The sequence below is a fragment of the Bidens hawaiensis genome, unplaced genomic scaffold, assembly GCF_021521415.1.
Source record: "Bidens hawaiensis isolate Kalapana, Puna unplaced genomic scaffold, B.hawaiensis_p1.1 tig00041110_1, whole genome shotgun sequence".
Lineage (NCBI taxonomy): Eukaryota > Viridiplantae > Streptophyta > Magnoliopsida > Asterales > Asteraceae > Bidens > Bidens hawaiensis.
The window spans coordinates 8,257-32,105 of record NW_027505692.1 but is presented as its reverse complement, the minus strand read 5'-3'; the positions used below and the strand labels follow the sequence as shown (position 1 = coordinate 32,105).

Genomic DNA, 23,849 nt, shown 5'->3' with positions numbered 1-23,849 from the left:
TACTCACGCAACTACGGTTCTTTTAGGATGTTCAACGAATAGAAAGATGACGCATTTGTTGTGAATTAACCACTTTATTTTTCACCGTAAAAATACTTGGAGCGAAAACTTTTTGTGGGATATTTCTTCCACCCAAATACTTTCAATTGGGACGTTCAAAATCCGTTGATATATTTGAGATCTAACATTTATTATAATTCAAAATCTCTCCTGTTTGTGAATGATGTGAGGTTTGATTTGTATGGTGTCACAATCCTAATAAGGTTTCCCACTAAATATGTTATTATTGTAGCATCTCACTTATCATACCAATCAAAATTGTTTTCTTTACAGTCTACTTAGGCGAGCTTTTGATGGAATCTGTATCATGTATAAGAATAAGAATGTGCGATTGGGTTAGAAACCCAACTTTCTCTTGTCGATAATTGCCTAGTTTGTCTTTTACAAAAGAGGTAAACTGAGTTTTTCGTCCATGTGGTTTGTCCAAATTTGGGATTTTAGTTCAATAGTTTTAAATTTGTGATTTTCGTTTATATGGTTTCATTTTACTTGCAATTAAACCCAAATTCACTGATCCCGTTAAGTTTGGTTGTTAAAAACCCATCAGTGTGCCCCTCACGTGAGGGGCAATTTTGTCCTTTTTCGCCCCAAATACAGCCCAACCCCTCACGTGAGGGGGCTTGCGAATTATGAGTGGGGTTTATTTTGAGAGAAGAATGACAAAATTGCCCCTCACGTAAGGGCATGTTGATGGGTTCGACCAGACTTAACGAAGTTAGTGATTATTTCGGGTTTAATTGCTAGTAAATTGAAACCACGGGGAAGAAATTCGCAAAATTAAAAAATATTGTACTAAAACGCTGATTTGGACAAATCACAGAAACAAAAACCACAGTTTACTCTTTTCAAAATTCAAAGAACATGTTGGGGATTTATTATTTACTAAAACAAAAGCCCAAGAATAATATATGATTTATTACTGAGGCCCGTGTATTACACGGATAATTGATGAAAATTTTAAACTTTAGCCATTAAGTGAATTACAGTCAACAAAATGATCATGTATTGTTAATACAATTACAATTTATATGAAAATTATAGAAATTACATAACTAAGATTACACAAATATGTTACAAATAAGTACTTCGTAAAACATTCCTTGTATACTACATTTGTGATTGGTTGGTATTGGTTGGTATACATCGTTTATCAAAAATCAAAATCTTTAGTCTATGTCTGCTTATAACTCTTTATAAGGTAATATATGTCCGCTTATAACTCTTGATATAGCCATGTATAGTTGTTTGTGTGACAAATAAGGTTATTCAAGTACATACCGCAACTCTAGATAAATTATAATATATATCCATGAAACTAACAAAAAAATATTCATACACATAAAATAGCATACCTTTTGATCAATTAATATATACGATGTCATTTGAGACCATTTGCTTATGTTTATAAAAAAAAACATGATTATCTCAAAAAATAGATTACCTGAACTTTGATGATATAATCATCCTTAGAATTTTTAGAATCTGAAATTGATTGATCATGATAAATTATTTGTTGTTGTTAATACTCTGCATATGACAGATTTTAATTAATTTTATATATTAAAATTAACAATTATATAATCAAGAAACATATAAAACCCAAAATTTAAATATAACAAAATGATTTGTTTCATTTCATATGAATGGAAAATGACAAATACATACTAACCTTAAAGCCATGTTCAAATAACAGTTTTTGTTATTTTTAAACAAAAATTTGTGTATAGCTTTATTATTTTGAATATAAACTATAATAGATACTTTAATTATGTACTACCCAACAGGTAACACTAAAATAACCTCAAATCATTGTATTTGTCTAAAAATAAAATTATGAAGTTAATATAATATTGAAATGATTTAAATAACTGATGAAAACGATATTATTGGTTTTCATATCCTAAATAATTTTTGGAAAGTGAAAATAGTGGAAATGGATTGAAACAGATTTTTTTGTTTAAAAAATTTGAATGCTTTTAATTAAGTAATTTGTCTTATAAGGCATATTAAATTAAATATATTTGAATGTATAAAAAAAGTATAAATCAAGTCATAAACTTTATGTTTCTAGGGCATTTTTGTCTTGAGTTATGAAAGAAAATGTTGAAAACTAAATATTGATCTTCTTGTTACTATCTTTTTATACTACACAAAAAGTCATATAACTAAATGATAGATAGTTCATATAGTAAATCGTTATTCATATAGATTATAATTAAAATATTCAACTTCAATGATTTAATGCTAAACACCGAGATATATATATATATAAAGTGTATTCTTCATGTTTGCAGTATTTATATAAAATGGTTGGAGAAAATTAAGAAAATACACATTTTTCTGAGTTCAAATACATATGAGAAAATTTTAAATCCAACTTTGACACCAATCTTATATAAAAAATTATGCATTAATACTCAAATCCCAGTTTAAAAACAAGTTATAGTTTACCTTGATTTTAATTACCTATGATTTTAAAATTTTATTCTAATAGGTATGCAACTTCAATTTTGATATTTTCTAATTTTATTATCTTTCACCATTAATGTTAATGAATGAATCGAATAGGATTTACATTTCAAAAAAAATAAACTTCAATTCATATATTGAAATAACTTAAAATATAAGGATCAATATTGAAATGTTGAAAAAAAATAAAGAGAACTATAAGAGTGACAAATATGGGTAGTTATTTATTAGAATAGATAGAGACAAAAACCACAGTTTAAAATTCAAAGAACATGTTGGGGATTTATTATTCACTAAAACAGAAGCCCAAGAATAATATATGATTTATTATTTTTAAATGGAGGCTCTAAGTCTTTTTAGGGCCCAGAGAATGTGAAAAAATGGGCCGGTCCTGATTAATACATTGCATACAAGCATACAACTGCTTATTTTAGTTCTTGTGATTCTCAATATAACTATAGCTTCAAAAGAATGTACCCTTGTAGAGGTGTACAAATCGGGTTTTTTAAATACTCGGGTTCGGGTATGGAACCAGGTTCGGGTATGACCGAATATTGGAAAATCGGGTATTGGTAAAAACCGGGCCGGGTTCGGGTCTGGGTATTGCCTCTAAAAACCATACCCTGTGCATCGGGTTCGGGTAGGGTATGGAACCGAGTATTTTAAAACCGGGTATTTGAATACCCTATTTTCGAGCATTGAAAAAACCCTATTTGTGTGTTTTTTCGGGCTTTTTTCCGGGTATTTTTCGGGTAGAGATTGGATTTTTTAAAATGTTGTACTTTTTAGAGGTATTTTTTGAGTATCTTAAGGTATTTTGTCCGGTATACATCGGGTATTTGAAATACCCGGTCTCGGGTTTTGGAAATACCCCGTTCCGGGTATGGAACGGGTTCGGGTTTTCAGGTATTACCGGGTACAAATCGGGTCCGGTTCGGGTTTTAGTACCGAAATGCATACCCTATCCGTACCCTACGGGTAGGGTCGGGTACGGTTCGGGTATTAAAAACCCGGGTATTAAAAAAACCGGTTCCGGGTTTTTATTTCGGGTTTTTTGTGCACCTCTATATCCTTGTATTGTGAAACGTTAAATAATTTTTTTAAAACAACTCAAATTTTTCCAACTTAAAATCTCTCAAACCTTTGCATTTACAAGGATTTGAACCCACCACCTCATTTTTTTTATGAGCAACAAAGAATAAGCGAGTAACTGCAACAAAAACCTCTCTTTTATTTAAACCTGAAACTCATTTAAACAAAACAATAACTAATAATGTCTGCTTAATGAACTTATATGTTTAACACCTAGGGGTGGCAAGCGTCGGGTACTCGTGTTAACAAGACCATATATTTATTAATGTCAAATGCATAAACCCTAATCGGACACACTTACAAATTGCGACCACTTGACCCATGTAGCATGCTCATCTAAACTAACCGGTTTGATGAGTTGTATATGAGTTGACTTATTGTAATCAAGTTGTAAATGGGTTAAAGGGGGTCGTACAACGGGTTAATTTCTGACTTATAACTTTAGGTTTTTAATTAACCTTCCATCTTGAAAGTTATATGACATGCATCATGCAACCTAGAGGCGCACAAAAAACCCAAACCCAGAACCGGACCGAACAAAATACCCGGAACCGGTTTTTTAATACTCGGGCTTTTAATATCCGAACTCGTAGTTGGCCAAAAATCCGTAGGGTACGGATATAGTATGTATTTCAGTACTAAAACTCGTACCCAAAACCAAACCCAATTTATACCCGGTAACACCCGAAAACCGAAATCAATTCTATACCCGAAACCGATATTTGGAAAAAACCAATTTCTGCACCTCTAATGCAACCTAATCAGAAAAAAATCAAAAAAATTTTAGGCCCAAAATGTCTGACCCATCATAACATGATCCAAGATGGGTTGACCCATTTAAAAATCAAAACCATACCACATATATAATATCTTCACAGCCATAGGATGTAATTAAATATAGCGAGGCAACATTTAGATACCGTACACCGCAACACACTGGAACTCCATCTTGCATTTGTAATTTGAAATAACTCTCCCTCTCTCTCTTTAGTTGGCTTAGGATGATAAATAGTGAATCCGCAAATGTGAAGATCTAAAATTATTCACTATTCATTCTCACCGTCGGTATAATTTAACTAAAAATTATCATTCATTAAAGTTATTTCTCTTTCATTTAATAAAAATTTCATGTCCCATTCTTCATCTTTATCTCCATATTGTTTTCTATTAGTTATATAATTTTACTAACAAGGTTATGTGTAATCGTTTAGTTGGTTTCTGATTATGAACAGTGAATCCTCAAATATAAAGATCTAAAATAATTGAGAAAGCTTCACGATGTGGTTCATGAGAAGTGACACCTCTTGTGAATTGGCGATTTGCAACTTGCAAGTGACTGAAGAAGCCTCGAACCAATCGGGATTTCAAAATAGAAAATTAAAAGCGTCATTTTTCTCTTGAGAACGAACTGAATGTCTTGATGTTCACCTAATTGGTTAGATTATTATAAGTATTCATAAATGGCGACAATTGCCTAGTTTGTCTTTTATAAAAGAGTAAACTGCGTTTTTTGTCCATGTGGTTTGTCCAAATTTGCGATTTTAGTTCAATAGTTTTAAATTTGCGATTTTCGTCCATGTGGTTTCATTTTACTTGCAATTAAACCCGAATTCACTAACCCCGTTAAGTTGGTTATAACCCATCAGTGTGCCCCTCACGTGAGGGGCAATTTTGTCCTTTTTCTCCCCAAATACAACCCAACCCCTCACGTGAGGGGGCTTGCGAATTAGGAGTGGGGTTTATTTTGAGAGAAGAATGACAAAATTGCCCCTCACGTAAGGGGCATGCTGATGAGTTTAATGATGAGACTTAACGAGGTTAGTGAATTCGGGTTTAATTGCAAGTAAATTGAAACCATAGAGAAGAAATTCGCAAAATTAAAAAATATTGTACTAAAACCGTTGATTTGGACAAATCACAGAGAGAAAAACCGCAGTTTACTCTTTTCGTAATTCAAAGAACATGTTGGGGATTTATTATTTACTAAACAGAAGCCCAAGAATAATATATGATTTATCTCTACTATATATAATGTATGAGTGAATGACCTTTTAAATTTTAAGAGGTACAATAACTATTGCATAAATTACTATCTTTAATGTATACAAATTTAAAAATGTAAAGGTAATATAGTATTTAGGCATCTTGAACGGTTAAAATATTTAGTTTAGAAAATAATTACAATTATGATCCTTTAACTTTAACAAAACTTTGTTAATTTATGAAGTAGTTACAAATAAACCCGTTAACTTAACCCATTTACTTGACATATTCATTTAAAATTTGTATTTCTTCTATATCTTTTAATATATTATGTTTTAAAAATACCCGACCCATTGCAACGTGCTTAAATTTGTCGACGTTTCAGTGTAAATTTTATTTTATTTTGAGATGTTTATGATAATGTACAAGTCAATTAAGCATAAGAGTACAACTCATATATGCACTTATAAACCTAAAATATAATTACAAATTTAACCCTTCAATTATAATTCACTTTTGTAAGTTTAATTTATAATTACCTTTCCACTCCCTTAAGTTTACCTATATATTCATCTATATTTATTTTTTTCTTTGTTTTTCTTTTATATATTTGAATATATAAATTTTAATAAATTTCAACCTTACAATCACGATGTGTTTATTTTTGTTGACGTTACGATGTAAGATTTACCAAATATAGATGTGCATGGTATACAACCAAATTTATTTCGTGTCACTTTAAAAATAAGTATAAATTTTGGTGAGTTTCGATCATATTTTAAATATATTTTGTTGTTTTGGGTCAATGATCAAGGACTTTGATAGGTCAAAACGAGTTCGAGTTATCACGAGTTGTAAGTCAAATGAGTTTAGGCCATTATAAAAAAGTTTAACATTTTGTTCAGGTCAAAGCGGGTTCTAAGTAAAATGAGTTTGGCCATTTAAAAAAACTAACAATTTTGGTTATGGTTAAACCATGTTATGAGCCTATCGAATTCACGTCATTTTTTTTTAAAAAAATTGGTTTTGGTTTGCATCAAAACAGTTATATACAAAATGAATTTGGGTCATTTAAAAAAATATCAGTTTTAGCTCCGGGTGTACATTAAACTTACCCGTATATTCACCTATAATTTCTTTTTTTCTTTGTTTTTCTTTTATATATTTGAATATATAAATTTTAATAAATTTCAACATTACAATCACGGGTTGTAAGCCAAATGGGTTTAGGTTATTATATAAAAAAAGTTTAAAACTTTGTTCATGTCAAAACGGGTGCTAAGTAAAATGAGTTCGTGCCATTTAAAAAACTAACAATTTTGGTTATGGTTAAATCATGTTATCAGCCTATCGAATTCAAGTCATTTATAAAAAATGGTTTTGGTTTGCGTCAAAATAGTTATATGCAAAACGAATTTGGGTCACTTAAAAAATATCAATTTTGACTCTAGGTGGACATTAAGTTTACCCGTATATTAATATATATTTTCTTTTTTCTTTGTTTTTCTTTTATGTATTTGAATATATAAATTTTAATAAATTTCAACCTTATAATCACGAGTTGTAATCCAAATGAGTTTTGGTTATTATAAAAAAATTTAAAACTTTGTTCAGGTCAAAATGGGTGCTAAGTAAAATGAGTTCGGGCTATTTAAAAAAACTAACAATTTTGGTTACGATTAAACCATGTTATGAGCATATCGAATTCAAGTCATCTGTAATAAATTTTTGGTTTTGGTTTGCATCTAAACAGTCATATGCAAAATGAATTGGGTCATTTAAAAAATATCAACTTTGGCTCTGGGTGGACATTAATCTTTGGTCGTTTACGAAGATTGCAAACACGATTCTTGGGAAAGTTGATTTCAGGGGGTGATCTGTATCTACGGTGTAAGTGTGGGGCCACGTGCGCACAGTGAATCCCATGGAAGAAAAAATATTGATCCGTCACTGGTTGATGTTTCATTTACACACACAAGTTTTATTGTCTACTATGTTTTTAAGAGAGATACCCATATAGTATTATTGTACTTTATGTTATCTCATTTTAAAGGTTTTTGAGAGTTTAACTCATTCCTATATTTATTTACGAATGTTAACACAATGGCTATAGTCACTCAATTGGTATAGAAAAATAAGTTACCTTTGATTATTTGTTCAAGCAAGAACTTGTTTTTTTAGTCATTTGTTAATATTGGTTTGCTATTTGTTATCTTTATGATCAGATCATTACATGTCTTGTAACTATTAAAAATCGTTTAAACATATTATCATCGTCGCAGCATCGCGCTGGTTTACTGCTAGTTATTTTTAAATGGAGACTCATTCTTTTTAGGGCCCAGAGAATGTGAAAAAATGGGCCGGTCCTGATTAATACATTGCATACAAGCATACAACTGCTTATTTAGTTCTTGTGATTCTCAATATAACTATAGCTTTAAAAGAATGTACCCTTGTATTGTGAAACGTTAAATAATTTTTTTTAAACAACAAAAATTTTTCCAACTTAAAATCCCTCAAACCTTTGCGTTTACAAGGATTTGAACCCACCACCTCATTTTTTTATGAGCAACAAAGAATAAGCGAGTAACTGCAACAAGAACCTCTCTTTTATTTAAACCTGAAACTCATTTAAACAAAACAATAACCAATAATGTCTGCTTAATGAACTTATATGTTTAACACCTAGGGTTGGCAAGCGTCGGGTACTCGGGTTGATGGGTTAAAGTGATGAACCTAAACAAGACCATATATTTATTAATGTCAAATGCATCAACCCTAATCGGACACACTTACAAATTTCGACCACTTGATCCATTTAGCATGTTCATCTAAACTAACCGGTTTGATGAGTTGTATATGAGTCGACTTATTGTAATCAAGTTGCAAATGGGTTAAAGGGGCTCGTACAATGGGTTAATTTCTGACTTATAATATATATTTTTCAACTTAAGTTTTTTAATTAACCTTCCATCTTGAAAGTTATATGACATGCATCATGCAACATTGCAACCTAATCAGAAAAAAATCATAAAAAATTTTAGGCCCAAAATGTCTGACCCATGATAACATGATCCAAGATGGGTTGACCCATTTAAAAATCAAAACCATTCAAGATATCTTCACAGCCATAGGATGTAAATATAGTGAGGCAACATTAAGATCCCGTACACCGCAACACACTGGAACCCCATCTTGCACTTGTAATTTGAAATAACTCTCCCTCTCTCTCTCTTAAAAGAGACGTTATATTCATTTTTGGCATTTTCTTAAATTCAATTCTTAAACCAATTTCATTAAAATAACAAAAAAATAAATTAAATGAATAATTAATTTGCCGATTTTAAGCTATTTGATTTTGATATCCACACCCATTTAAAGCTTCTAGCTTTAAAACCCATTTGAGCCTTCTTTTTCTCTTTCTTGAATAACGTTACAATTTCTTTCAAAAACCTCTGCAAGTTCTAATCTTTTTACAGAATTCGAAGCTTCGAGGTCTTCCAGAGCTTAATTAACAAAACCCATTTGCCGATTTCGTCTTTTGGTAAAGTTATCAGCTAAGGGTTTTGTCAATTTGTGTAAGTTGACGACTGTTTATGTGATAAAGCTTTGATTTTTTATGCGATTTTAGTTATGTTTATACGAATTGGATCTGGGTTTGTGCTTGTTTGATGGTTTTGTGAATCTTTTGTTGTGGGTTTTGATTATTATAAGCTGAATTGATTTATTGAAGTTTTTTCTAGGGTTTCAATTTTATGTTTGATCTTGATTATAAGTTGAAAATTATGAAGTCAAATGTGATTCATCATTGTTCATTCATGTGATTGCTAGTTATATTTGCTGTTAGTTTGACTGTATATGTTAAGTATAAAGTCAAAGGTGAAGTCTTTGAATGTGTATGACTTCAAATTTGAATCAAAATGTTGTAAATTTTTGCATTTTTATTCTTGTTGGTTAGTTTAATTCGATAGTTCGTAGGATGTTCGACCTTAAATTACATAAATTTTATTAATTTTTTTAATTTATGAAAAATTGTCCAACATTTATTTGATGAAAGTAAACACATTATTGAAATTCACAGATGGACTTTGATTCTGGTTCGAAGCTTTATATATAGTCAACTTTAAATCCTACATTAAACTATGGGCGGTCAAAAACACGGGTCAAAGGGTGGCGGTTATGTTGGCGGTTTTCTCCATCTATTCGATTGGAATGCGAAGTCTCGAAAGAAGTTATTCTCAAGCAAGTCTGAATCACCAGGTATATAACGGGCCAGTTAATGGTCAAACCACGCAAGTTTGACCTGAAACACATTTTCCACTTCATTTTTTTAGCTTTTAATAAATACATATTTTGTAATTCCGTGCAGAACAACCGAAGCAAACAAAGAGAACTGATGGCAATATGCCCATGACCCGTTTCAATATGGTACATACTTTTTATCTTTCGTATCTCAGTTTTGACTTTAGTAATGAAATGTTTGACCTTAGAAGTCAAAGTCAACTCTTGTATACAGATGGAAGAAGATGACATGATACGCGATTACAGTTGTGCAACTTCAGTAACAGATGAAGATGGTTATGGAACGAAAGCTCCCGGGGTCGTTGCACGCCTTATGGGATTAGATTCATTACCGATCGCTAATTTCTCCGACACGTATTCGAACCCGTCTTTTGACTCACAGTCTCTTAAAGGTTCATCTACAAATAATATTAGGGAAGACCCGGAACTAGAAATGATTGATAGTCAAATGGAGACCGTTTTTCGAGCTACAGAAGTCAGGCCTCAGAAGATGTTGACCAGTAGAGCGATCGAGAAGTTTCAAACAGAAACTTTACCGCCAAAATCAGCTAAACCGATCCCGATCACACGCAACAAGCTGTTATCTCCTATTAAAACCTCGGGATTCGTTTCGTCGAATAATCCCGCTAGGATAATGGAAGCTGCGTCAAAGATACCGATTGTCAGGTCAACATCACCATCACCGTCATCATCATCCACGGTCCCGTTCAGGGTCAAAGTTTCTAGAGATAAAGTAGAGAATTCAACCCGAAAACCCAATATTCCCGAGCCTGCTCGGAAGCCATCGGAGTCAAATGTCAAGAATCTCAAAAGCCAAAACCTGGAACCGAAAAAGTCAGTATCGTTAGCATTTCAAGCTAAGGCTAACGTGCAAAAGCGTGATGGGTTGACCCACCGAGCCCAGCCCGTTAGAACTCAGTCAAATACCGAAAGAAACCCACAAAAGAATGCCGTTTCTTCGAATGTTTTAAAGCAGAACAATCAGAAACAGAATAGCTTAGTTGACCGGGGAAAGTCAACCCCGAAACCTTCAAACGTTGGTCCACAGGCAAGAAAGCCCGCTTTACAGAAATCGAGCCATAAAAAGGAACCTTACTCCACTGCCCGAAAAAAACGAGCTATAGAAGACAGTGATCGTAATAACAACAGCAACAATAATAATGGTGTTCGGGAACGAGGTTTTAGAAGTAACAGAAGTGATGTTGTTTCGTTTACTTTCACAGCTCCGATTGCATGCCCGGGGATCTCTAACAACGCGGTTTTTAATGGTCAAAGTAAAAACGCACCCGGTTTGACCAATAATGATTCAAACTCATCATCGTTGACTAGTAATGCTATTACAGGCGATGCATTAAGTACCCTTTTGGAGCAAAAACTGCGGGAATTAACGGGTAGTCCCGCCTCGGTTTCTCAAGATTCTAGTTATGGGTTTTCTGCAATTAATCCGGTATGTTAACACGACCTTAGTCTTGTTATGTCATGTTATGTAGGTTCGGTTCGTGTAGTTTATTATGATTAATTTGATCTTTTCTGTTGTTTCAGGACCCGGATCTAATGAACACAGATGATTCAAGTTACGGGTTGTCCGTTAACGAGCCTCGAGAACACGACTACGCGTATCGGAAATATCTTTTCGGTAGAGAACCGAGCCCGGACTCGGGGCTCGAACCGTCACCGTCTTTCATCACCGAAAGCTGTAATTCTTCCGACACTGCCGCTAGTTGCAAACAGGATTCGGCCTCGGTTCAAGCTCGTGAGCTAACCGCTGCAAAATTGTTAACAAACCCGACCCCGATGGATGTCGATACCGAGTTATTAGACTCGGCTTGTTCCATTACAACAGTTACCAAATGGGAATCCGATTACGTGAAGGACGTGCTTGCGGATATTGAAACTATGTTTGTTGATTTCACGATTGGTAAGTCTCGGAAGATTGTGAATCCGCGTGTGTTTGATCAGTTAGAGTTGGGTAGGGTCAATGAGGAAGTAGTTAAGTTAAGGCGTGAGCTCGTGTTCAATTGTGTGAGTGAGTGTGTGGAGACGAGGTGCAGGGTGTGGGCTAACGCGCTAGCCACGGTTAAAAGACCGGACAAGTTGGCTCGGGAAGTGTATGAAGAGATTGTGGGGTGGGAAGATATGAAGGATAGTATGGTTGATGAGCTTGTTGATAAGGATATGAGCGGTTCGGGTTATAAAAAGTGGCTTGATTTTGATGTTGAAGGGTTTGAAATCGGGTTCGAGATCGAGGCCCTGTTGATTGATTCTTTGATTAATGAAGTAGTTGATGACATCTTGGTTCTCTAGCTGTTTTATCATAGTTTGAAGGTGTAATGAACTGAACTTGTAGAATATTTTTTGAATGATATTTTTTTTCTATAATGGATGAATCTAAATGGTTATTTTTTTGTTTCATATTTCCCAACGGCTGTTATTCTAACTTTTTTATGTATATGTTTTAATTAATATACAACCGTACCCAGTAAATTTCACCCATTGCGAAGTTATTGCAAGAAGTCTAAACAAGAGAAGCAAGTTCAGATGACGCGTCTTCGTCTAGGACTACAAATACGCGTATTTTTTACTTTTTCTCAACATTTGCTCAAACTATGTTACTTGATTTTCAAGATACTACAAGTTCAAGCAAGCCTTCTCTTGTCACCTTGTGCATGCTTACTTATTCGAGAATCTAATATTTGGTGATGAGGTGTTTAGGATAAAGTTTCGGATATGAACAGACCCTTTCCATATTTTCGATTCTTTAAATGCTAGAGTGAACGAGTCTTACGAATTTACTAAAGTGCACATTTGCGTTAGGTCAACTAGCATACGGGACAATTTTTTAAGCGAATGATGGGTGCTTGTTTATGTCCGAAAGAAGTTCATGTGAAAGTCTACCAAACCTTTGTGAATTGTGATGATATTGTTCAGTTGTATAGAGGATTTATGGTTTTGGCATGCATTCTTTGGTGTCGTCTGTTCCAACATGGATCCGCACCAAAGCGTTCATTAAGGTAAACGACGTACAATACAAGCATGAGTATTAACTTACTAAAGAGAGAGGCTGTAGTTGGGCAATTATTGTGAAAATATGTACCCGAAACTAAACGAAAAGGGTTCAAAATAACACAAGCAGCAGCAAGAAAGGACATGAAACGAGCTTTTGATGTCCATGTTTAGACTTCTTGCACGAGCAATGAATCATGCTAGAATTAGAAATATGTTGTACGGTTGCATTATATAAGACAAAGAACAGAAGGGTAGAAGGTACTCTGAAATCATTTGTGCCGCTCGTTACAAATCCGAGTTTCAGTAGCTCCTATTATAAACAATTATCAAGTAACAACTAACAAAAGTAGTTATGGTGTTTTAGAACATTCACTTAAGTCCCTATAGTATTCCTGAGGCCCTACGGATTAGTACCACAACAGTTTACAGCAAAGAAGAGCAATGACTGCAGTGGCACAAGGTGTCTCAGCACGGCCTGTTACATTATTCATCAGTGTATTCAGGAGGCGTGTGAAGTTGACCACTCTTGGTCAACCTATAAGACTTGATTCACTGCTGTTACATTATTCATCAGTGTATTCAGGAAGCGCGTGGAGTTGACCACTCACGGTCAACCTATAAGACTTGATTCACAGCTGTTACATTATTCGTCAGTGTATTCAGGAGGCGCGTGGAGTTGACCACTCTCGGTCAACCTATAAGACTTTATTCACAGCTGTTGTATATCTGCAATGAACCAAAAATATGATTAATTTATTATCTCCAGGAAAATAAACGAACTTTTCTTTGGGTCAAAGCAGTATCAAACATAATATGGTTTGACTTCCTAATTCAATAGTAATTTCCGCAGTCTATTGGAGTTCAAAATCTAATATTTTAAGTAATCATGAAAATTTAAAAATTATATACAACTTTGGAACATAATTGTTAGGACAAATATGCATCTTTCCTGCTAATAATGTAACAATTTAGCATATAGATTATGCAAATTAATAATAAGTCATGTACTGACTGTCAAAACAGCACTTACATGTTTCTCACTGAAACGTTGAAGCGCCTTCACAAATCACGACAACCTCATGAAATTCATCACCACTAGTCCACTACAACTGCCGCCAGTCACCGCCACATCACCACCATCATCTCCCGCTCCACCCAAACAACCAATTTCATCAAAAAAAATCTTGATCAAAATTTCAAAACTGGTCCATCAAAGGGTACCTAATTTGAAGCAGAAAGATAACAAGGAAAACAACAATATTGAATTTTTCGTGAATGTCATTATAATATTGAGATCGGTTTTAACACAATCCCCCTTTCTTTATACTTGAGAAAGATATCCCGAGCCTCAATGAACCTACCGGACCGAACTAATGCATCAATAAACAAATTACAAGTAAACCAATCCGGGCTACATCCATTAACCTCCATTGACTGAAACAAATCTTTAGCTTCTGTAAATCTCCCCAAATCACACAACATCTTAATAAAAGCACTATAAGTGAAATTATCAGGAGTCAAACCTAAAGTCAACATTGTCACAAGTACCCTTTGTGCCTTCTCGACTTCCTTTACCCTACAAAAGTTCTCAATCAAAGCATTGAATGTAAACACATCCGGTTTCACCCCGTTGACTTTCATTGACTTGATCAACGCCTTTTCTTTTGAAACATCATCAGCGATGCATAATGCACGGATCAAAATATTGTAAGTTATACTGTTTGGACGAACACCCCAACCGATCATCTCGTGCAGACAATCAAACGCGTCGTCAATTTGGTGGGTCCTACAAAGACCATAGATTATAGAACCGAAAGTATATGTGTCGGGCTTTAAAGCATGGTTTAAAAGCATCTTAACAAGCTCTCGGGATTGGCGCATATCGCCAGTCTTGCAGTGATACGATAATAACGTGTTGAAAGTAACAAGATTTGGAGAAATGTGACTTTGAATCATATCTAGAAATGTTTTCATAGCCTTATCAATCATACCCGTCTTGCAAAAAGTATCGATTATCATGTTATACGAGACCACGTTCGTTAAAAGTCCGTTTTCAATAATATGATTTACATATCGATTGCCCTCCTCTAATTTCCCCTTCTTGTATAAAGACTCCACCAAAAGAACATAAGTACTGAATCCAAGATATACACGACTCTCAATCAAACCATCAACAATATCACACGCTTCTGTGATATTAAATCCCTTAAGTAAACATGTGATAGCGACGTTTAACGTCATTGTATCGGGAATATAGCCTCGATTCATGATTTTCTTCAGGAAAATAACAATTTCTTTACACATATTATTGCTTGAAAGACAAAGCAAGACCGACTCACACATTGCTACACGCAAGACGCGATCTTTTTCCACAAAATCTGATAATAATCTAAAAGCCTCGAGCGGATTAACATTATGAAAGACACCATTAACCAATGACCTAAACGTCGCATCATTCGGCTTCACATTACTCTCTTTCATTCTCTCAAAAACATTAAGCGCGTCCTTAATTCTTTTCGCATTACAATATCCAACAACAAGTATCGTATACGTGAACACGTTCGGCTTATATCCCAACTCTTGCATTTGTTTCACTAATCTTAAACCTTCATCCACAACTCCACCTTTACACACCCCATGAATCAAGAAATTATACGTAAACCGATCCGGTTTACATCTATCCGCCTTCATTTGTTGAAACTTCAAATACGCCAAATCAACCGCATTCGATTTAACCAATGCATCAATAACTGCATTATACAATCTAGTACTAGGATTAATCCCTAACAACGAAATCTGATCGAAAAGTTGAGCACAATATTTAGCTAAACCTAATCTCCCCCAACTACTAATCAAAACACAAAGTGAATCCTCAGTAACACAACACCCAGAAGCATTAACAAGATTAACAAACTCCTTAGTCAACAAAACCGGGCCTTTTCGATAAAGGGTATTCGCTAAAACCCCTCGAATCGATTGACTCTTTGCGAATAACGGGTTGATATTCGAAACCCACAAATAAAATAGTAAAACTTGAAATGGGTTTTCGTGATTTTGCAATACGCTGACTATAAGTCTAGGGTTTAAGGTAAATTTGGTGGTTTGAGCTCGTGGGTTAGGAGTAAGTACCAGTCTTTTCTTGAAAGGATTTGGGTAATGTAGTGGTGGTCTATGGGTTTGTTAATTGGGGGTTTTGATTGAGGATTGAGTGAAGAAAATTTACCTGGTTTGGTGAAATTAGAAGAAGTGGGATTGGGTTGAATAATTGTTGATTGAGATTGAATTTGGGGTTTTGGTGTAATTGGAATTTGATTTGGGATTTGTTCAGCCCTGGAAGCAAGAGCAGAAAGACGTCTCATACTTTGAAAGAAACAAATTGAGGAAGAGGTTACTTGATACTCATGGTTTGAAAGTTGAAAGTGTAATCAACTGGACTTGTGGAGTGTTAATTTGATTAATTTGAATTCATTATATTGAATGGGCTCAGGGATGAGTTTGGGATTGTATCGGTATCAATTGGTACCAATTTTAAAAATATTGTTTCTGAAAACTTGAAATACCAGTATCGGTATTGAAATGTTTGGTTCGATACCGGTATTTCGTGCAAAATTCGGGAAATAATGGTACCGTATTGACACCGAAAACTCAAACTTGGTATCGATTCAATACCGAAGGTACCATATCGGTACCGAAAACGCTCATCCTTAAATGGTAGTTTATTGTGGTGGTGGTGGACTCAGGAAATTTTCGAGTTCAGGTTGAGATCATTTGGATTGAATCGGTCGTTTAGGTTTTTGGAGTTTTTTAGACTTGTTGAGATGGTCTAATGGAGGGTGAGCCTACGTGGCTGACGACGGATGGTGCGGTATTTTTGTGACTGAGAGCCTGCATGATTCACTCTACCTTGTCGCTCACTATACATAACACATGTTCCTAAGGTTCATTGTGTATAAAGGCTTTATCCCTTGATTCTTTCTTGGTCCAATGATTCCAAATGTATACTAGTTTACATTTGAAAAAATGTCAATGTTTGGGTAAACGGATTCACAAGCAAAATGGATTCCATTTTTGTATTCTAAAGCATCTAAATATTTTTATCATTTACGTTTTTAATAAGGCTTGTTATTATGGGTTAACGTCTAAACGCCATTTTGGCCACATCACCATATTTATCGGCACCAAACCATGACAGGCAACCAAAGGGCTCCAAGAGGCCCATTACGGCTCAAAATAATGGGATCCACCCCATTTCAACTAGTCACATTCTTTTGAGTTTTTTTTAAATGCTCATTATCTAGTTAAATCACAATGCGATTATTAGTGGGTAGGTTAGTTAGAGTCCGTTGTGTACATGACAATGATGTGGTGTTAATGTGGTGTTTTAAATAGTTTTGCTAGTTATATAACACATAGCCTAAGGGTCATTAGGGGTAACACTTTAGGGCATTAATCAAGCCAGGTTGGATCCATCTTCGCACATTATAGCTTGGCCAACAAACTGCCCTTTCAATTGTGGAATGCAACACGCCTCCGTCCTTCACACCCCTCTCTGGCACGGTGTAACACTGGCCAAACTCCCTCCAAGCCCCAAAAGTGATGCCACGTTTGTGGCTGAATAGGCACCCTTTATGCCTAGGGCACAGAGCACTACATATGCCCTCAGCAAATCTCGGTTTTTTTTTCGTGTTCTCAAATTTAAAGTAGATTTCATTTGAAATACCAATATACGTATAAACAGATTATTTATACTGAATTTTTTGCAAGCAGAAGTTCCATTTTTCTATTCAAAGTCTTTTAAGCTTTAGTTTCTTTTTACAATATTCTAAATATTATCCAAACCAAGCAATCCCTGGATATTATAGAACCAAGAGAATACTACCAATTCATCCTTCAATTTGAACTCTTATTATTATTTATTAAAAACAAAAAAAAAACAAGAAAAGAAAAACCAAACTTCATAATTCATATTGCAATATTGGCATGTATATCATGCATTAAAACTTGTACATTACACATTAGTCCAACACCGAAAGAAAAGTCGTATCCTTAACTTATGGGTCGCTAGCAACTCCCAACATACTTTTATTTACTTTCAACACTTCTTAATCTGATATTAACAAATTCAGGAAACAAGAATTCAAATTAAATTAAATATATTTACATATAATTAAGATATATAATTTTTTGCTTAGAAACTCACATGGTTGTTTCCTCCTGATATACAAGCAGGTCGTCTCGGGGGCAAGTGTTGACGAGGTGTTCTCTGTATTCAAACCAACAATGTTTTTAGCTAAACAAATGGTTTATAGCGTGTTCCTTCGTCTTGCTTTAACTATGATACATAACACGTTTATGTAACCGGTATATCTAACTAAAACTTTTAAGATACCTCTAGTTTGGGCCTCAAGGTCTCAATGTCAGTTGTCGATTTCTCATTTATTCCTGCACCTTGCTGTTGATCAAATGAGAGAAAAGATTATTAGTTTGAACTAAGGCCCATTGTCATGCATTTATGGGCCACATTGGCCCAAATCTACCTTGCATAAGGCCCAATCTGCTGAATCAAAGAAAGCACGTTCGTGATCCTAAACAAAACATAACATCAAAATTTGATTTAAGTGTTATTAATAAGAAGGGCAAATAAGTAATTTAGTTGAAATAATATGGGTGTTAAAACGGTATATTAACTTGCCTTTGAGATTAGAGGCTTTTTCTTTGGTGCTAATCCTCCATATTTATCTCCCATTTCCATTCCCTAGAATTAATACGGAGATTAAAAAGAAAAAAACAGCTAAAACTAATGCTTTAATTTTATTCAGGAACGAAACCAAAACTTTTATCACTGATGTTGTAATAGATTTCTTTATATTTGATGTGCCTATTTTACGTATGACTCTTTAGGAACATACTATTTGTGTGCACTTTTCTTTATCTAAACACCCCTCCCTCACCCCCTCCTCTTGAGTTATCAAGTATTTAAATTTTTTATTTTTTCTCTTTTTAATTAACAAATCAAAATAAATTTGTACCAAAATAAGTCATTTTAATAAGTTATTGATAGGAAATAATCTAATGCGTGGTTTTTATGAACAGGTCACTTTCTTTCATAGGCCAATCCACATGATTCACTTGACATCCCACCAACATATGTTGTAGCTCGTACATATGAATTTACTATAGTACCCTTAAAACCTAATTTGCCAAAATGAAAAAGAAACACCATAGTATGGACCACCTACACTATGGTAGGACACTTCCCACGTGATTAATTTAGTTCTTGGACCACTAGAAAATAGTAATGCAATTTCCTTCCTACAAAACATTAGGTTTGGTATGCATATTACATGATATTTTGGTTCAAACAAAATAGAAATCTAGTTGATATTTTGTTTTTCTAAAAATAGATTGTTTTTCATTGTGGATTTGAAGAAAATAAAAGTAATGAATCATTTTCCTGTAATAAGAATGAATGGTAGATAAATGTTAATGATAGACACGATTCTAATTGTAGAAATAACTTGTACTCTGAAAACAAGATATATCTACATATCCTACGATATACCTACGTTTTATATTATTTTGGTCCATAAAACGTCACTCTATATCGAATCATTTGGTTTTACCAAGCAACCTCTTAAACGTCATATGGGTAAGGCAGATGAACGGTGAAACGATAAGACTGATAAACGGTGGAACGATAAGATTTTATCTAAAGTTTCAAAAAAAATATCATAGACTATTGAAAACTCTCATATATTATTCAACTTGCATATATATTAATTAACCATTATATTTGACAAATATACTGTGTCAAATGCAGCAATATATATTTTAATTCAAACTACATAACTTCTGCAATATGTATCATGTGTTATTCAAACCACCAATTATTTATTAAGTCATGTAGAATTTTAGAAATGACAATTTACAATTAAATGGTTTTGTATGTTTTCGCTTTCTTAACCATATTTTATTAAAAATGAATAATTTTTTCTCTTTTTGCCTTATTTGTTTCACCAAATATAAAAGCATGATGCACGTCAAACTTATTAATTAATTTTTAATAGAGGAAATTAAATTCAAAAATTTAAAGTTGACAACTTGATCACAACGAAACAAAATTAAGAAAATTTATAATATTCAATACCTCATGTTTATGACCATTTCTGGAGATATGTTCCTCATTCCTCTCATATCCTGCCATTTTCTTCTTCTGAGATCGAGTCACACAAAATAAAACATGTTAATTCTAATATGACTTAATTTCTTTGTAGTTTATATAAATTCATGTCTCACCTCTTCCCCCAAAAAGATATAATATGAAGACTGATAATGTATAAGAAATTAAGAACAATATGCAGACTAGAATGTTAAGATATAGTTTATTTATAGTTGTAGGCAAAAGAAAGGCATATAGGTCATGCTTGTAAAAAGAATATACTTGTACATCTTTATCTACACACGTATATATATATATGGATACATAGAGAGAGATAGAGATTACCGTCAAGAAGGAGAAATGGATAGAGAGAGGAAAGTATGATAGATGGAGATACAATGATACAAAGAAGGAAGGTATAATAATAAAATAAAGATATGTGAGAGAAATAAAGGGGGTTGGGTTAGGAGGGAAGAGAGTTTGAGTGAAGAGGTGAGCTATCTTAAGCTAGATAAGATATGTATGAACAAGGCAATATAATAATGTTTGTTCTTTCTATATATATTCATTTACTTACTTGATTTAATGAAAATACGTAAATTTCTATGTTAAGAATATGGGTCGGGCAATAATTAAGCCCGGCAAACGGTAGCTTGTGTTGTGTAAAGTTAGTTCGAGTTAACAAACAGGTACAATTTTGAAATTTTTAATTTGGTTCGGGTTAAAACGGACTTAAATTGAAATGAACTCGAATTGAAATGAGTCGGTTTAGATAAATGTATAAAAATAGGTTATTTGTTATATTTTTTAATAACACCTAGTAGGGTGGCTACGGTGGCAGAGACAACGTATGTGATTAGGTGGAAAACAGTTACAAATAATAGAACTTACAACACACTTATAGTTTATGTGACAAGAATGCAAATAATGGGTAGAAAGAAGGTAATGAGGCCCACGCCTAAGGCGGTTCTCGTAAAACATATTTCTCCATATATATTGTGTCCATCTTACAAGATACAACATCAAAACGCGGTTGTATTGACATAGTAGACCATCAAGTCTGAAATGCACCTGCATGTTGTTGGGAAAGTGTTGTGGCCCAGTCTGATTTGGTGTTAATGGAATTGGTACCAGGTATTGAACACGAACTCGTTGATTTGGATAACACCCAAACATGAATATTATATTGAGAAACTTCACAAAACTCAATTACCCAATTACAATCTCTAACCCCAAAGCACGGGTATTTATAATCTAACCTATCACGTTTAGACTACAACTAAGATTGCTAAATAGTAGGACATAATAATTATACTAACAATTAAATCTAAGCACATTTAATTGTTTATAATTATCCGCTCCATAAATCTTGTTACTTGACCTTGCACGCCAAGTAACGCCTTGAACCGAAATTCCCAACAGGTGTTAACAGTGAAACTGCGGTGGCTAAAAACGAAATTAAGAGATGGTTCGTGGGGAGAAAGAGGGACGTGGTGTTAAATGGGGACTATGAGGAAACGAAGCTGTTGATATTGGATTTGGAAAGGGTTGTCAAGCAAAGCCCGATATCCCAACAAGAGATGGAGAGGTGGGATAAATGTTTGGCTATAATAAAGGCGGTTGATTTAGAGAAATAGAAAGATATACGTCAAAATGCGAGGATTAGATGGGCCATGGACAACGATATTAATACAACTTGTTTTCTTGGTATTCTTGACACAAATTTGACTTCTAATAAGTTGAATGAGCTTATGGTTCATGTGGGGTGGATATTAAATTTGGTGGTAGTAAAAGGGGAGCCTATGATTATTTTGCCAATCGGTTTATCGAGCCAGTATTAGAGAGGCCTAGGATTGATTGTGTTGGGATCGACTCGTTGGATGATGCGGAGGCGGTTGGGTTAATATTCTCGTTTTCACTTTTAGAAAAAAATGCGATATGGGGATTGTAATGGTGATCGACCAATCGTCCGGGCCGGGTAGATACACTTTTAAGTTTATTAAAATATGTTGGAATTGTTGTAAGATGATTGTGTAAGTATGTTTAATGAGTTTTAGTTAACCGAGTGCTTTAGTAATGGGGTCCTTACTTCTTTTATCGCCTTGTTGGTTGCATTGATAAAGTCATTTCGAAAACTTAAAACCGATTAGCCTCGTTGGTTGCATAGACAAAGTCAGTTCGAAGGTTCTGGTAAGTCGATTAAATACAGTGATCGGGAAGTTGGTATCCGTCAAGCAATTGTCGTTCACTCGTTCTTAGAAAATAGATGTATACTTTGACGGACCTTAACTCTAAATGAAGTAATGGTGCGGTTGAAAAGTCAGAAAAAATGGTGGTTAATCTTTAAAGTTGACATCTGAAGACACACTAAATGACCCCGGCAGATTAAGGATAATCTTAGGGTTAAATAGATGTTTCCCACGAGGGTTAGGTCCGGCAAAGATGGTTATTCTTCTCAACCTGCAAAACAGACACCGTGAGCTCGTCACTGAGAAGGGGGGGGGGGTTCCTCCTTGTGACCACCCTCCGGCGTGAGAATCAGACTAGATTGCTCTGAATATAAGTGTATATAGAGAGAAATAGCTAGAGAGAAGATGATGATACGGTTCCAAGGTGTTGGAGTATTTATAGCCGAAGGTAGGTTTCCAAGCAGGTACGGCCAGCTGTATATAATATTCCTTTTCCACCAACCATGGGCTATGTTCGTGCCACGATGGGAGTTGGTGGGTAGGCAGCGGCTGATAGTGACATTTTGTACTGGAGCGTGCTCCTCCTCGTACTATTGTCGGTGAGCTGTCACCCTGTGATTGGTTCATGGGTCGCTTTTGTCAGATCGTCTATTTGTCCATACCTTGGTAGGTATAGTACAAAAGATATTGTAGAAGCGTACGGACTGGCTCTTTTGGGCGGGAATATTCCCGCCCTGCTCATTCCTTCTTCAGGTGACATTATTGAAGTATTAAGAATTAGTGCCTTATGCGTGTAGCCTTACTGTTAGTGCGGGTGGCCTTCCTTCTTGGCTTGTACCCACAACTGCGGGGACAGGCAGGGTACTGTACCAAGGGAGGCTTTCATGCGGGAACAGCTGGCTTACTGCGTGTAAGGTCTTCATCTCTCTGAGCATGGTGGGTCCTGCGGATCCAGTTGGTCTTTGCGCAGACGTACCTCTTCAAGGTGAGTCTTGCGGGTCCAACTGGGCTTTGCGGGGACCTACCTCTTCAGATGGCGAACTTTGGCAATTGTCATTGGGTGCACCTCTGTCAGATGAACACCGTGTTTCTCCAAAACACGGTATACGAACTTCGTTAATAGGAATCTTAGATTCCCATATAGGGAGGCTTTTCATCTAAAGAGGTAGGTCCCCGCAAAGCCCAGTTGGACCCGCAAGACTCACCTTGAAGAGGTACATCTGCGCAAAGACCAACTGGATCCGCAGGACCCACCATGCTCAGAGAGATGAAGACCTTACACGTAGTAAGCCAGCTGTTCCCGCAGGAAAGCCTCCCTTGGTACAGTACCCTGCCTGTCCCCACAGTTGTGGGTACAAGCCAAGAAGGAAGGCCACCCGCACTAACAGTAAGGCTACACGCATAAGGCACTAACTCTTAATACTTCAGTAATGTCACCTGAAGAAGGAATGAGCAGGGCGGGAATATTCTCGCCCAAAAGAGCCAGTCCGTACGCTTCTAGAAGATCTTTTGTACTATACCTACCAAGGTATGGACAAATAGACGATCTGACAAAAGCGACCCATGAACCAATCACAGGGTGACAGCTC

General features: G+C 34.9%; 2 protein-coding genes and 1 pseudogene across 5 annotated transcripts; 1 reads left to right on the top strand and 2 right to left on the bottom strand.

Annotated features, from left to right (window-relative positions):
* Nucleotides 1–8,673: 8,673 nt before the first annotated feature.
* Nucleotides 8,674–12,307, top strand: LOC143614793 (uncharacterized). The gene is made up of 5 exons (XM_077088123.1): nucleotides 8,674–9,148; nucleotides 9,686–9,864; nucleotides 9,974–10,032; nucleotides 10,121–11,353; nucleotides 11,449–12,307. Exons 2-5 carry the CDS (start codon nucleotides 9,747–9,749, stop codon nucleotides 12,208–12,210), a joined length of 2,172 nt encoding a protein of 723 aa, XP_076944238.1. The 5' UTR covers nucleotides 8,674–9,148; nucleotides 9,686–9,746; the 3' UTR covers nucleotides 12,211–12,307.
* A 982-nt stretch (nucleotides 12,308–13,289) lies between these two features.
* On the bottom strand, nucleotides 13,290–16,357 carry LOC143614795 (putative pentatricopeptide repeat-containing protein At3g16890, mitochondrial; annotated as a pseudogene). Its single transcript, XR_013150352.1, has 2 exons — nucleotides 13,943–16,357; nucleotides 13,290–13,638 (listed from the first exon to the last, which is right to left on the bottom strand). The product of XR_013150352.1 is annotated as a putative pentatricopeptide repeat-containing protein At3g16890, mitochondrial (transcript).
* A 1,494-nt stretch (nucleotides 16,358–17,851) lies between these two features.
* Nucleotides 17,852–20,605, bottom strand: LOC143614790 (uncharacterized). Of its 3 annotated transcripts, none has more exons than XM_077088119.1 (7): nucleotides 20,417–20,605; nucleotides 20,060–20,125; nucleotides 18,605–18,667; nucleotides 18,450–18,497; nucleotides 18,302–18,364; nucleotides 18,109–18,175; nucleotides 17,852–18,019 (listed from the first exon to the last, which is right to left on the bottom strand). In XM_077088119.1, the coding sequence occupies exons 2-7, from the start codon at nucleotides 20,114–20,116 to the stop codon at nucleotides 18,015–18,017; spliced, it is 303 nt and encodes a 100-aa protein (XP_076944234.1). In that variant the 5' UTR covers nucleotides 20,117–20,125; nucleotides 20,417–20,605; the 3' UTR covers nucleotides 17,852–18,014. The 3 variants fall into 3 exon arrangements, with proteins under 3 accessions (XP_076944234.1, XP_076944236.1, XP_076944235.1); XM_077088121.1 differs by having other exon boundaries at nucleotides 20,060–20,119; nucleotides 20,417–20,601; XM_077088120.1 differs by lacking the exon at nucleotides 20,417–20,605 and adding an exon at nucleotides 20,209–20,360.
* Between the last annotated feature and the right edge of the window lie 3,244 nt (nucleotides 20,606–23,849).